Source organism: Nyctereutes procyonoides, unplaced genomic scaffold (assembly GCF_905146905.1).
Source record: "Nyctereutes procyonoides isolate TBG_1078 unplaced genomic scaffold, NYPRO_anot_genome, whole genome shotgun sequence".
Taxonomy (NCBI): domain Eukaryota; kingdom Metazoa; phylum Chordata; class Mammalia; order Carnivora; family Canidae; genus Nyctereutes; species Nyctereutes procyonoides.
The window spans coordinates 7654763-7667494 of NW_026575021.1; the positions used below are offsets into that span (position 1 = coordinate 7654763).

Consider the following 12732-nt stretch of genomic DNA (forward strand, 5'->3'; position numbering starts at 1 on the left):
CCCTGTTGTTTGTTTTTTTTAATGAAAACTCCGCCCCACCTTCCCCCCAGCCAAAAAAAAGTGGGGTGGGGGGACACCTGGGGTGGCTCAGTTGGCTAAGAGTCCTACTCTTGATTTTGGCTCAGATCACGGTCCCAGGGTCATGAGATTGGAGCCCCGCTTCAGGCTCCGTGCTGGCTATAGAGTCTGCTCTAGGTTCTCTTTCTCCCTCTTACTCTGGCCCCAACCTCAACTCCACACACTCTCTCTTTCATTCTCTCTAAACAAAACCAAAACCAAAAAAAAAAAAAAAAAAAAAAGAAAGAAAGAAAAGAAAAACCCAAAAACTCCCATCAGTTTCCACTGGGAGTTCTGCTCAAGAACAGCAAACATGTCATATAGCTCTTGCCCTTTATACACCACCTTTAATGCCATGGAGCCAACTAACAGACCCATGTAAATCATAGCTTGGTTAGAGGAGTTAAAAACAGACCTAAAACATTATCAAGTTTAATACGCTACACATTTTTCTCTAACACAAACTGATAGAACATGGTATTTTTTAAAGCCTCCCACATAAGCAATTAAAACGCATACGCATGTACACGCACATGCTCAATGTACTCAAATCTACATGTGGAGTTTCTAAAACAAATGAATTTTTCAACGATCAAACATTTAACCATTCAAAATCGGGGATTTTCATAAGCATTTCTCCCAGTTGAATCTATTAAGCAATTATGCAGCAATGTCACTGAGGAAAAGTCACTGAATTTCTGCACTAATATTATGCATTTATTATTCTGATTTTTATCAATTCTAATTTTTGCACAGCAGAATTCCTTCCCTCCTTGGGGCTAAGCTTATTTACAGAACAAATCACACAGTGGATCTACTTGGCTCAGCTGAAATGTTATGTCAAAACGGACACAACCGCTCCGATTTTAAATTTCAAAACTATTTTTAGCTTTTGATTTTAAAGTGTAACATTAGAAACCTTATCCAATTAAAAAAAATCGACAAAGTTATTAGCTAACTTCATCTGTAAAGAGCGACTGGACACACTTCACAAGAGGTAGATGTTTTTTAAGTTTCACACAAAAAATACCACCTCTGTCAAAGCATGTGGAGCTCAAGAAATACAATGTGTTAGGTAAATGCAAGAAATGCCTTTTGTCAGTTAAGGGTTTATAACAAACTGACAGCAACGAAAGACTTCCTGAAAAACTTCACCTAAGTGGGGAGACACTAAACCACCCTTATCTGTGTGCCCAGTGCCATGGAGCAGCTGTTCATCAGTTGATGCTGGGTGGGCATCTGAGACCTGGGCCCCCGAATAAACAAAGTCCTGCCCCAATAGGGAATCCGCCCCCTCCAAAAAAAAAAAAATCATTTGGGAAGCTTAATGTGGTTCCCTATCTAGTTTCAAAGAGGCAGGAGTTCACCAGCAGAGGTGACTAACACCAATCGTGCGGGATGGAAAATGAGCCTGGTAAGTAAAATTGCAGCAATTTTGTCACCAGAAAAATGGGACTTCAGAGACATCTTTCTAAGGTCAGTGACCCACAGCCTCCTTGACCTTGAAGCCAGGGAAAGACAGAGGCAAATGGCACTGAGCTTTATAAAATTCCCCGCTCCCAAGAAGGGCTGCAGTGAGGCCTGTGGAGTAGGCCAGGGGCATGATCTGCTGTTACTGGTCCGCAAAGAGATGAGGTGCAGCTGACAAGAAGCATTTAGCAGGAGCATCCAGACAGTCTATCTATGGAATCTCCTTAAAAAAACAAAAAAAAAAATTTAAACTTGGGTTTTGCATACATCTCTATTCTTATTCAATTCACTTTCCTAGTGATAGGTTCTTACCGTATTTTGTAGCAAGGATTGATCCCGAATAACTTGGAAAATTAAAAAAAAAAAGGTCCTTTCCCATAGACAGATTGAGAAGCACTGCACTAGAGCACCCAAAAATCCAGTTTTGGGTGGATAATATGCATATTCGGCTCATAAGAATACTGATTTACCTGTAATCGTCTCTTAAGTTACTTGAATATTGAGATTTTTCAGAAGCAGGTAATTTTGCCCATGTGCGATATGCTAAGCTCCTCTGATTAACATCTGAATTAATCTAGAGCTATTTGAAATGCAGGCCAATGAGATACCATATAATCAACACTGTTCTGAGGAAGGGAGACGTTAATGAGTATGATTCCCTCAAAAAAAAAAAAAAAAAAAAGCTAAGTTCTGTGGTCAAACAAGTTTGAGCTGTATACCCCATCCCACAGCCTCCTCCTGGCACATTAAGAATCTTGACAAGGTCTGTAGTTAAGAAATTCGTCTGGCAGGGGATGCCTGGGTGGCTCAGCGGTTTAGTGCCTGCCTTAGGCCTAGGGCGCGATCCTGGAATCCCAGGATTGAGTCCCAGGTCCGGCTCCTTGCATGGAGCCTGCTTCCCTCTCCTCCTGTGTCTCTGCCCCTCTCTCTCTATGTCTATAATAAATAAATAAATAAATAAATAAATAAATAAATAAATAAATAAATAAATCTTTAAAAAAAAGAAAGAAATTTGTCTAGCTCCACAGATATTTTAAGGATCCTGGCAAGGTCTATAGTTAAGAAATTTATTTAGCTCCACAGATATGACCCTCTTGTTCTTGGAAATGAGGACAGAGTTAAAAGACTCCAGATTAGGAATCCAAAGCCTTGAGTGTCACTTTTCTGTCTTCATTTGCAGCTGGATCATGCTACCCCTACCCCGTAGGGCTGAGTTGCAGCACCAATGAAGTAACTTGTAAAATGACTTCACAGAAGGTCAGCTCTTTGAGGACAAGAAACTGGCACCCATCCTTTGTTCCCACAGCCCCTCCTGCACCCCAACACACGCACACACCACGAAGCACTCAGCACAGTTACTAAGCTATCCCCTAGGGAATGTTCCAGATTGTCTCCTAATCCCTCACCTCCCAACACACACCCAGGATGGCTAATCCCAATGGTCCTGTTGTTGACCACTCCCCTGGAATTCTGTGTCTGTGGAGGCCTCCCATCCCCTGGTCCCCTGGCTGGTGTGGTGTGTCAGACACCTGCTGTCCTTCCTTGGATGTGCAGATGGGCCCTAGAGTAGAGCCAGGAGGGTGCCCTGCACGGAGCAGAAGCCCCCCCAGCTGGCGAGCATGCTCCCTTGGCCTCAACCTCTGTGCAAAGCCATTTCTCTGAGATGCTGCAGGGGCCACAGTCCAGCAGGGCAGGACTCAGGTGTTCAGGTTCCCACGCCCAAAGCCATCCTCCCGCCCAAACCACCTGCTCCCTCTCCCACAGTCCCCACACGCTTTGCAGGAGGGTCTCGTTGAGCTGGATCGATACTGCATTCGTCTTAGTGAGAGAACAATCTCAACACAAATAATATCACAACCCTGAAAGAGAAAGCGCTCTAACAGAGAAATCATGACGGAGCCTGATAGCATCTCTTGCCCAACTAACACCATAATCCAGGTCCTATTCAACCTCTGGCTCCCCATTTCAACAATCAATAATAATACATTTTCCCCCCCTGACATGACAGTTATTTTTAACTTCTCTGGCTCCTCTGTTTGCTTCAACGGCAGCACCCGGAATCCGAGTGACCTCTGCAAGGTCGCGTGGTCAGTGAAATGTAGGGCAAGGAATTGGTTTTCGTACACATTCTTCCAACCACCAAACCACAGGGTCTTTGTTAAGGTCAAAATTATCATGAAACATTATTTACATAGTACACAACGAGCTCAGGGCTGCAGCTGTTCCAAGCACGAGCCACAACTTAAAATAATAAAAAATAAAAAGATAAGGGACTGTTCGTTTTACTCACTGTTCACATAAACATTAAATGTCACCGAAGAATTGACATCGGAATTGGACACTTGAAATGTGTAAGTGCCTCCTTCGTTCCCTTTTAATCTGGTTAGATGAAGTTCACTCACATATCTACAAAAGATAAAATAGAAAAGAAATCAAGCACTCGTGAACGGCCTGCCTCGGGTGAGCATCTTGTCCACAGTTTCTCTTGGAAACACACGCCTGTGGGAGGAAGAACCAGACTAAGCACTTAACTCAGTATTAACAGGATCCATGTTAACAGATACAAACCTATAGGCATGTATTTAATTTGGGCCCAATGGCTGAGTGGGGAGAGGCTTTCGTGGCCTTGTGGAGGCCGCAGCCTCTTTGGCTTCCTGGCTGTCCTCATGCCCAGGTCCCCCTCTGCCCATAATCCTTCCCCGGTGTCCTGAACTCACCCACCCTGCTGCCCTATAACGCTGTGCTCCTGGCAGGGCCCCCAGACGAGCAGGTGCCCACGTGGAGGACCCTCACCTTCCTTCTTGCAAAGATCATAATCTCCCAATTCTCCTTTCACCCCCACTTCTTCTTCCTGGCATCCTTTCCAGTATGTGCTATTCAAACTTCTGTTTTCCTACCGGGATGATACTAGATATGGCTGTGTAGACTGAGCCCACAGGCTGCCAAGGGAGTTCCCGACGTGGGCACTGGTGTGGGTGGAGCGCCCTGGGCAGCCCTTGACCCGTGTGAGCAACATACACAACCGCCCAGATATACGCAGTGGCCTCTTCAGACTTTCATCTCCTCTCACAATGCACACGCCCCCGAGCGATCCACTCTCACAATGAACTCCTTGCTGTTTGCTCACAGCTTTCAAATCTTTACCTCCGGTTCAGAGCTCTCGGTCCTTCGCATCCTCTACAGAGCTATTTGCATGCCTGCATCTCCCTGCCTCATGGGTACAGCTTATAATGATTCACACCTGCAACATCCTCCCAAGTCTTGCCCTTGGACACTTGGCCCCTTTTGGACACTGACTGCCTCTCTAGGTCTAGGGCTGATGAGTGACTGCCCATGGGGAGGGACAAAAGCTCTGGAGAGCGCCCCTGAGATCAGCCTGCCAATCACCCATCCATCCTTTCTTTCCTCCTTTACCCTTCCTGTCCTGCCTTCCCTCTCCCTTAATGAAGCTCTTGACCCAGAATCCCTGTCTCAGGCTCTGCTTCTGGGGAACCTGCCCTCGATACTTCCTACCTGAATGTCCACACTCAAGAGCCCATGGACATTCTCAAATTCAACCAACCCCAAAAACTCATGGTCTTTGCCCTCCCAACCCTTCCCCCTCCTCCTTGAAAGACATCACCTCTCACCATCCAACGTAGCTGATAAATACAGAATCTGAAGGGGTATCTTCAGCTCCTACCTCTCTCTCCTATCCCCTCAATCACTGAGTCTTACTAAAGAGGTAGCCTGGATACCTCCCGAATCCATCCTCCTCCCTCCAGCCCCTGCACCTTGACCCAGGACAGCCTCACCTCTCACCCATATTCCTACAACAGCCCATAGCTCTTCACTGGGGAAAAAAAAAAAAAAGTCTATGAAGGCATCCACTTCTGTTAGCCATTTGACCTTGGTCAAGTTACATCAAGACTCATTTGTGTCTCAGTTTCCTCTTCTCAGAAATGACAAGAATAAAAGTGCCTGTCCATGGGGTTTGTGAGGACTGAAATTATTGACTTAATATATGGAAGGTACTGAGAACAGTGCAGCGCAGGCAAGAGCACCTGCAGCCTACATAAAGTAAGCTACTTTTATGCTTTTGCTTTGTAATTTTTATTATTTTTATTAATTTTATTTTTACTTACTATTTTCATTTTATTTTTTACTATTTTATGATTGCTACTGTTTTTTGTTAGAAATGTCTTGAGGATCAAATGAGAGATGTGGGGGCGCCTGGGTGGCTCAGTCAGTTAAGCATCCAACTCTTAGTTTCGGCTCAGGTCATGATCTCAGGGTTGTGGGACTGAACCCCACATGGGCTCTGAGCTCAGGGAGGAGACTGCTAAAGTTTCCCTCGGCTCCTCGCTGTGTGCACTTGCTCTTTCTCTCTCAAATAAATTAAATCCTTAAAAAAAAAAGAGAGAGAGAGAGAGGTGTGATGTCATAGAACTTGGAGTTCACTGCCTGGACCAAAGCTACTGAATGAATGAGGCTTAGTTTTCATATAGTTGGTTGTTTTACTTACTTACTTACTTATTTATTTGAGACAGAGAGAGAGGACATATTTATTTATTTATTTGAGACAAAGAGAGAGGACATGTGAGCTGTGGGGCCAGGGTGGGAAGGAGCAGAGGGAGAGAGAAGGAGAGAAGCAGACTCCTCACTGAGCCGGGAGCCCAACTCCAGGCTTGATCCCATGACCCTGAGATCATGAGCTGTGCAGAAATCAGGAGTCAGAGGCTTAATGACACAGGCACCTCTCTTTTTCTGACAGTTCTCATTTTTTATTTTTAAAGATTGTATTTATTTAAAGATTTTTATTTGCTCATTTGAGAGAGAGAGAGAGAGAGAGAGCACAAGCAGGGGGAGGAGGAGAGGGAGAGGGAGAAGCAGACTCCCCATTGAGCAGGGAGCCCAACGCAAGGCTGGATCTCACGACCTGAGCCAAAGGCTTAACCCACTGAGCCACCCAGGTGCCCCTGACAGTATTTCAAAAAAGGTTTCAAAGCACTCACTTTCCTCTTTCCTCTGAAAAATAATTTAATGTGTCCCTAGAATATGCCATTCCCTGCTTTCAATCATCCTCCATATCAGAAATGTGAAAACTGATGCACAGACTTTTTGTGCGGGTTTTAAACACAACACAAAAGGAAACACTGGCCTGAAGACTCAGGAAGGAGCCCCACACTTCCTCCTATGCCAGGTGTCCTCTCACACACTTATGGGCCACAAAAATAGGATCTGGTAAGCGAAGGGAAGTGGGGAGAAATGTCTAATCCCCAGTGCGAGGCTCTTCTCTTACCTGATATTACTTTCGTTGTCAGACTTGGGATAATCTTCCCATTTATCAGTGAAGGTTCTGTTCATATAGATCCACTGCTGGTGCTCCGGTTTGGGATATGCCTCATATTCAACAATCAGATCCACATTCTCTCCATCATTTACAAATATTGTAGTACTCATCATGGGGAAGATATTAATGAATCCTTTATCTAGTTATAACAGAATAAAACAGGGAGAAACTATGATCCACAACCACACAACAGAAAACACAGCTTCACCTTTGGCTATAAGGATAGTGGACTGGGGTCAGGTATTAAGAATATTTTGACTTGCCATTGTACCTTTTTTGGGTCTTTTTGCTCTTGTAGAATCACCGTCATAAAGTGAGAAAGGACAGCCCTCAAATGTTCATTCTCCCACCTGTCTCTCAAGCAACTCTCTTAAAGATCTAGCACCATCTTGTTAAAAGTCTTCTAGAATGACTGGTCCTGATGCTTCTTAGGTCAAAAAACTTTGGACTAAATAGTCATACCCAGACTCAATATAAATGTGATGATATGAAGGTGTCCAAAATCAAGATGAAGAAGAGATCCTAATGGTCAATGGAGATGTTGAAAGAACACCATTTAGTATTTGAAGAAAAATAAACATCCATCTTCTCATCACATCATGTATCACAGATGAAATGAAGGACAGCACCTTAAAAACCCTACCGTATTTTTAACTAAACAGAATTAACTCCTATCAAACTTCTAGGTGGGGAGGGGGAAGGGCAGTTTTCTAGGCTTTTTAGGAACCACAGAAGAAAAAGAATCATAAAATCATACAAATCCCAAGAATCTGAATATATAAGCTTTTTTAAATGTCTATATAGTAAAAGTAAGGTAATAAGAAAAAGAACATGAAAATATAGATAGAGAAATATTTAAACTAGTACTTAAAATAAGTCGTCACTCTTCACTTATTAAAAATAGCAAAACTTCAATAAAGCTGCTAAAAAATAAAGTATATCCATCCTGTGGAAAAATAGGAAAACTAATTTGAAAGAAACTCAATAATTTTGCAAGTGTGGTAAAAGTAGCACGCCGAATTACACACTGTAAATTGGCACAACTCTTTCAGAAAGCATTTAGCAATATAGATTTTCTATAATTATCTATTCTCCCATTTAACCCTGTAATTCCCACTTGAGATCCCTTTTTAGTGGATAACTACAGACCAAAGGAACAGCTATCTACCCTGGACATAATCATTTTCAAAATCAGAGAACTGGTTTCTCAAGCAGCCCTTAGAAATGGTTATATAATAATAAGATAAGAAAGAGTTTGAAAAAAAAAGTAATAAAATTATTGCCAATATTAGTTTTATGGCCACCATTTATGGAATGTTTACTATGTGCCAAGAACTGCCCTATGCAGTTTAGCATACACTCTAATTAATAATTATGGCAAATATATAATTGTATAACAATACTGAAAGAGAACACTTAGAACTCCTAATTTATACATGAAAAATATCCAGTCCTGGAAAACTAAATGGTTAGCTACCCAAAGGCAGAGCCCAGATCGGAGTACAGGTTCATGAGAAGCCAAGGCTGGCCTCTTCTTACAGTAGCAAATTCCCTAGATTCTCTACTTTCAGTTAGAGAGAGAGAGTGACATCCTATGTGTAACTGAAACCCTGCTGCGTACAAAAATATAAGCAATTTACCAAATCTTAAAAACAGTTATATCACATTAGTGGAAGGGTTTTCACATTTTATTCTTCCATTTCTTTCCCCAAATTTAAGAATTATAAAATTTAAAATTATTCATTATTTTTGGCACTACTCGGTTGAATATGTTAAGGTCCTACATGAGTTGTCATTCTAGTATTTATTGCCCTTTAGTTTCCTAGAGATTCAGAATAAGAAAGAGTCCAACTGCACCAATGAAAAGGATGTGTCACAGATGAGAATAAAAAATCATCCGGGTGAAAGCTGGAGATGGAAACCACCACCCTGTTCTAATGCCTGAATCATAAATGAAGCTCCCTCTGCCATTTTTAAAGCAAATTTAGATTTTCGGTTAATTTTGAAGGAATAAATCTTTCATCGGAGTGCTGTGTTACAGTTTCAGGTTCTTAAGGTCATAAATTGATCCCACACAATGCAAAATACTCAAATATTACGGACCACAATATTTGCACTGAAATGAGTTCCCTCATCATCACCATACTTAAAATACTTGAGTTCCTCCTGAGTTTTCCAGAGTCCTTTGGCTCAATATACTTTTATGTCCTTCAAATTCATGAAGTATCAGAATTATTCAAATCAAAGAATTCCATCAGGGTTGTTTTAACATAAAGTATGATTTTTTTCAGGTACTTCTGCATTAAGAAATTGGTGATGCATTAATATTTAATCAGTACAAACGCTATGTGAGGTTCTTCTATGAAATCTATTGCCTTTTCTCCTCTCTATAACCTCTGGAGTTAGAGGTAGGGTTTCTCATAAGAGAAAATGCAGGTAGAGTTAAAGTAGGGTGCATTCAAAAGTTGGGTGGCACGGCCCCAACTTAAAACCAGGTGGGGACCATCCCAAAGCCACTCCACATGGTATCCAAATTCTCCTACTCCCAGCCCCCAAAGAAATTACTTTTCTCTTTGTCTCCTCCTGTTCGTGTCCCATCCCAACCCACCCCAAAACAATAAAAAACCAGATTCAGGTTTCAGAGCCACAAGCCTTTCCAGTTACACAGTTATATTCTTGGAAATTGATGAATGGATTTTAAAAATCTGATTACATACAATAATATGCTCAAAACATCCTTACTAATTGCTTTCTGGAGCTGAAGCTGATATATCAACATGCTCCCTAATCAACTTAGCAAATTAGCACTTATGGAGTTTAATATTTTAAAAGCATAGCTTTCCATTCAAATTAATAAATGGTTCACAATCACGTTTAGGGAAAAAGTAATACTCTTTCTGCATGCTGGTTCTATCATTGCAAGTAAAGCGTGTTTCCCACGTTTAGTCTGGTGAGATGCTTTCCATTACAACATGGGCAGAAATGCCAAAATTATATGAGATTATTGTGGGATAAATCACAGACCTCTAACACTGCTTCATAAATTATTGAGGAAACATGGGGGAAGAGGAGAAATGAAAACAAATATCACATCATTTTATTATTGCTCATGATGAAGAAATTTGCCACCCTACCAGTACTTAATCAAAGTCAAGCACAGAGACTGTACTTGCATTAAAAAAAAAAAAACACAAGAGATTAAATTCAAACAATACTCACAAAACAAAAAAATGTGTAAATAAAGCAATTTAAAAATTACTATTATTTCCAGTAAATCAAAAAACATCCAGTACATTCACTACCTTCTGCTCCCATTAAGTAAATCTTGGAAAATAAATATTTAGTGAGATTTCCAGAGTAGGGAAGGAAACTAAACCACTTGTGCATACCAGCTATGATGGGGTTAGGATTATAGGGTAACATGACCCAGTTTATGCTGTGCAGAACCAATGATTCAGGCCCCAGGGGACCTCCTTCCTGAAGGTTCACACTATGGCCTACAAGGCTGGAGGATGGGGTAAAGTGAGCGGTGTCCTAGGAAGAAGCAGCCCAACTCAGCCCTTCCTGTGACAAATGAACTAGACCCATGAGTGGTAAAAAGATAAACCAAAGGCTCAGGTGCCCCCCTAAAAGATTCAGAGAACTACTTCAGGCTCTCAGCATCTGGACTCCTCCACTGAGAAAGTCCACACCCATTTCTAAACTCGAGTCATTCAGTAAAGACTCGAATTTTTGAAAAAAGTTCCACTTAACATCTTATTTGTTTAGTGGGGGGGGGGGATGGGAGAAAATGACCCATTTAAACAACTTCAGTTACAAGTTTCCACTTCCTCTTTATTAAACTAGTGGAATTTGCTTTTGTGCTCTGGTTGGAAAAGGCGACAGTGATCATTTTCATTCATTCATTCATTCATTCATGTGGTGACAATTAAATTTCTAGTAATCTCTTCAACATTCTATTAACATAAAAAGGAAGCTATCTAGCAATTTCTTCTTTCACTACTGCCAATAATTTATACATTCTGATAGAGATATTTACCTACTACTTCCAAGGTTGTTGTGACATTTGCTGATCCAAAAGTATTATTGGCGTAACACATGAACACTCCAGAATCATTAACTCTTGCTGAGCTGATAATCAACTTTTCCTGACGTTCAAAATTGAAGTCACCGTGATGCCAGCTATTACTCTGTGTCTGTGCATTAGTCTGCTGGTTTTGGAAAGAGAGAAAAAAAAAATCAAAGATTACCATAAAATTTATATTCAGGATCTTTCCTAGATAAATTAAAAATAGCAGCAATTAACTTCTCCATATTAACATTCATTATACACTACTTAAGTAAGAATAATAAAGCATCATGACAAGTCTGTCATTGGAACACTTCATATTACAGGATTATATTGAAAGATAGTCATTATTAATGATTGGAAAAAACATGAAAATTCATTTCATAATAACCATGGCATACATAATTCCAAATTCTCTGCAGCACTAAATATTTTAACGTGCCAAATTTTAGAAGTTACTATATAAGAAATATTACTGAATACTGATACTTTACATTTAGTCAGCATAGTTAGGTCATATCAAGAACTCAAATCTTCCAGTTAATCAAAAACATCCAGTACATTCACTACATTCTGCTGTCATTAAGCAGATCTTAGAAAATAAATAGTGAGATTTCCAGAGTAGGGGAAAAAAAGCGACACCAATTGTTCATAGTTAGGTCATATCATTATCTCTATATCCCAGTGATTGAAAGAAAACACATCACTAATAATAATATTCTATTTTATTAACATTTATATTATTTTCACGAATAAAAATTGAACCACAATGTCTAAAACTAACTTGGAGACTCATCCTACAGTTCTCATCCAGTAGAATTTTGGCAACTATTAAAAAGAGTTCCAAAGTATGTGAGACGTCTAAGACCAAACCCCAAATTATTTAAGCATGAGTGGAAGAGAAAAAGTTGCAAATTTACTCTTGTGCTATCACCATTCTACTCGTATTATTTGCCTGCAGACAAGACACAGAGAGATTTCTTGTATGGAAAACATCATGGGAATAAAACATAACATAAACTATAGTCACTCTGAAAATATTAGAGGGAGTACTATAGAGCTTTCTGCATCTTCCAAATTTTCGGTAAAATGAACACATTCCTACGGAAAAAAATAACAACTGAAAAACAAACAAACAAACAAACAAAAGAAACAGGAGCTGATATTGACATGAAACGAGACCAAGATGGTAATGCGCTGGCCAGGCTATGGTCAACCTATTAGCATGAGACCATTCTGACACTATTGTAAATCAGAACAATCCCTGTGGAAAGCAATTTGGCTGTTTGTTCAGACCCCTGATCAATTCCAGAAAACTTATCTCAAGGAAATAACTCAATTTTTTAAAAAGCTTCAAAATATTTACTGCAGTGAAATCTCAGAGATGACCTAAATGTATACCAAGTATCAAAATTATAAATGTGAAAATAAGAAAAAGGTTCATATTACTTAATAAGCATAAACCAAGTGTACCTTAAAACTGCAAACATGTGGTAATACATATGCATGGGAGCAGAGGGAAAAGAAATATGAAAAAAAAAGTGGGCAATATAGTATTTATAAAGACCAGACACACAAAGAATACTGAGCTCTTGGAATGCTTGAGGTCCAACTTGTGTTATAAATAAAAAGTATGCCCCAGATTTTGAAGCCTTAATATGAAAAATAGTAGTGCAAAATAACCCATTGATATTTTTTATGTTAATTACATTGATAAGATAATATTTTGGCTATACTAGGTTAAATAAAATGTATCGATTTTACTCTGACTCTGTCATGTGCCTACTAGAAAATGTTAATTACA

At 40.2% G+C, this 12732-nt stretch overlaps 1 protein-coding gene across 1 annotated transcript in view; it reads right to left on the minus strand.

The window, feature by feature from the left end:
- Positions 1-12732, minus strand: part of KIT (KIT proto-oncogene, receptor tyrosine kinase) — a gene marked incomplete at its 3' end in the record, with an annotated part of 76131 nt that overhangs the window by 19901 nt on the left and 43498 nt on the right. Inside the window, 3 exon segments of the mRNA XM_055341793.1 lie at positions 3818-3933; positions 6809-6998; positions 10899-11067. Of these exon segments, the coding sequence (XP_055197768.1) occupies positions 3818-3933; positions 6809-6998; positions 10899-11067 (475 nt within the window).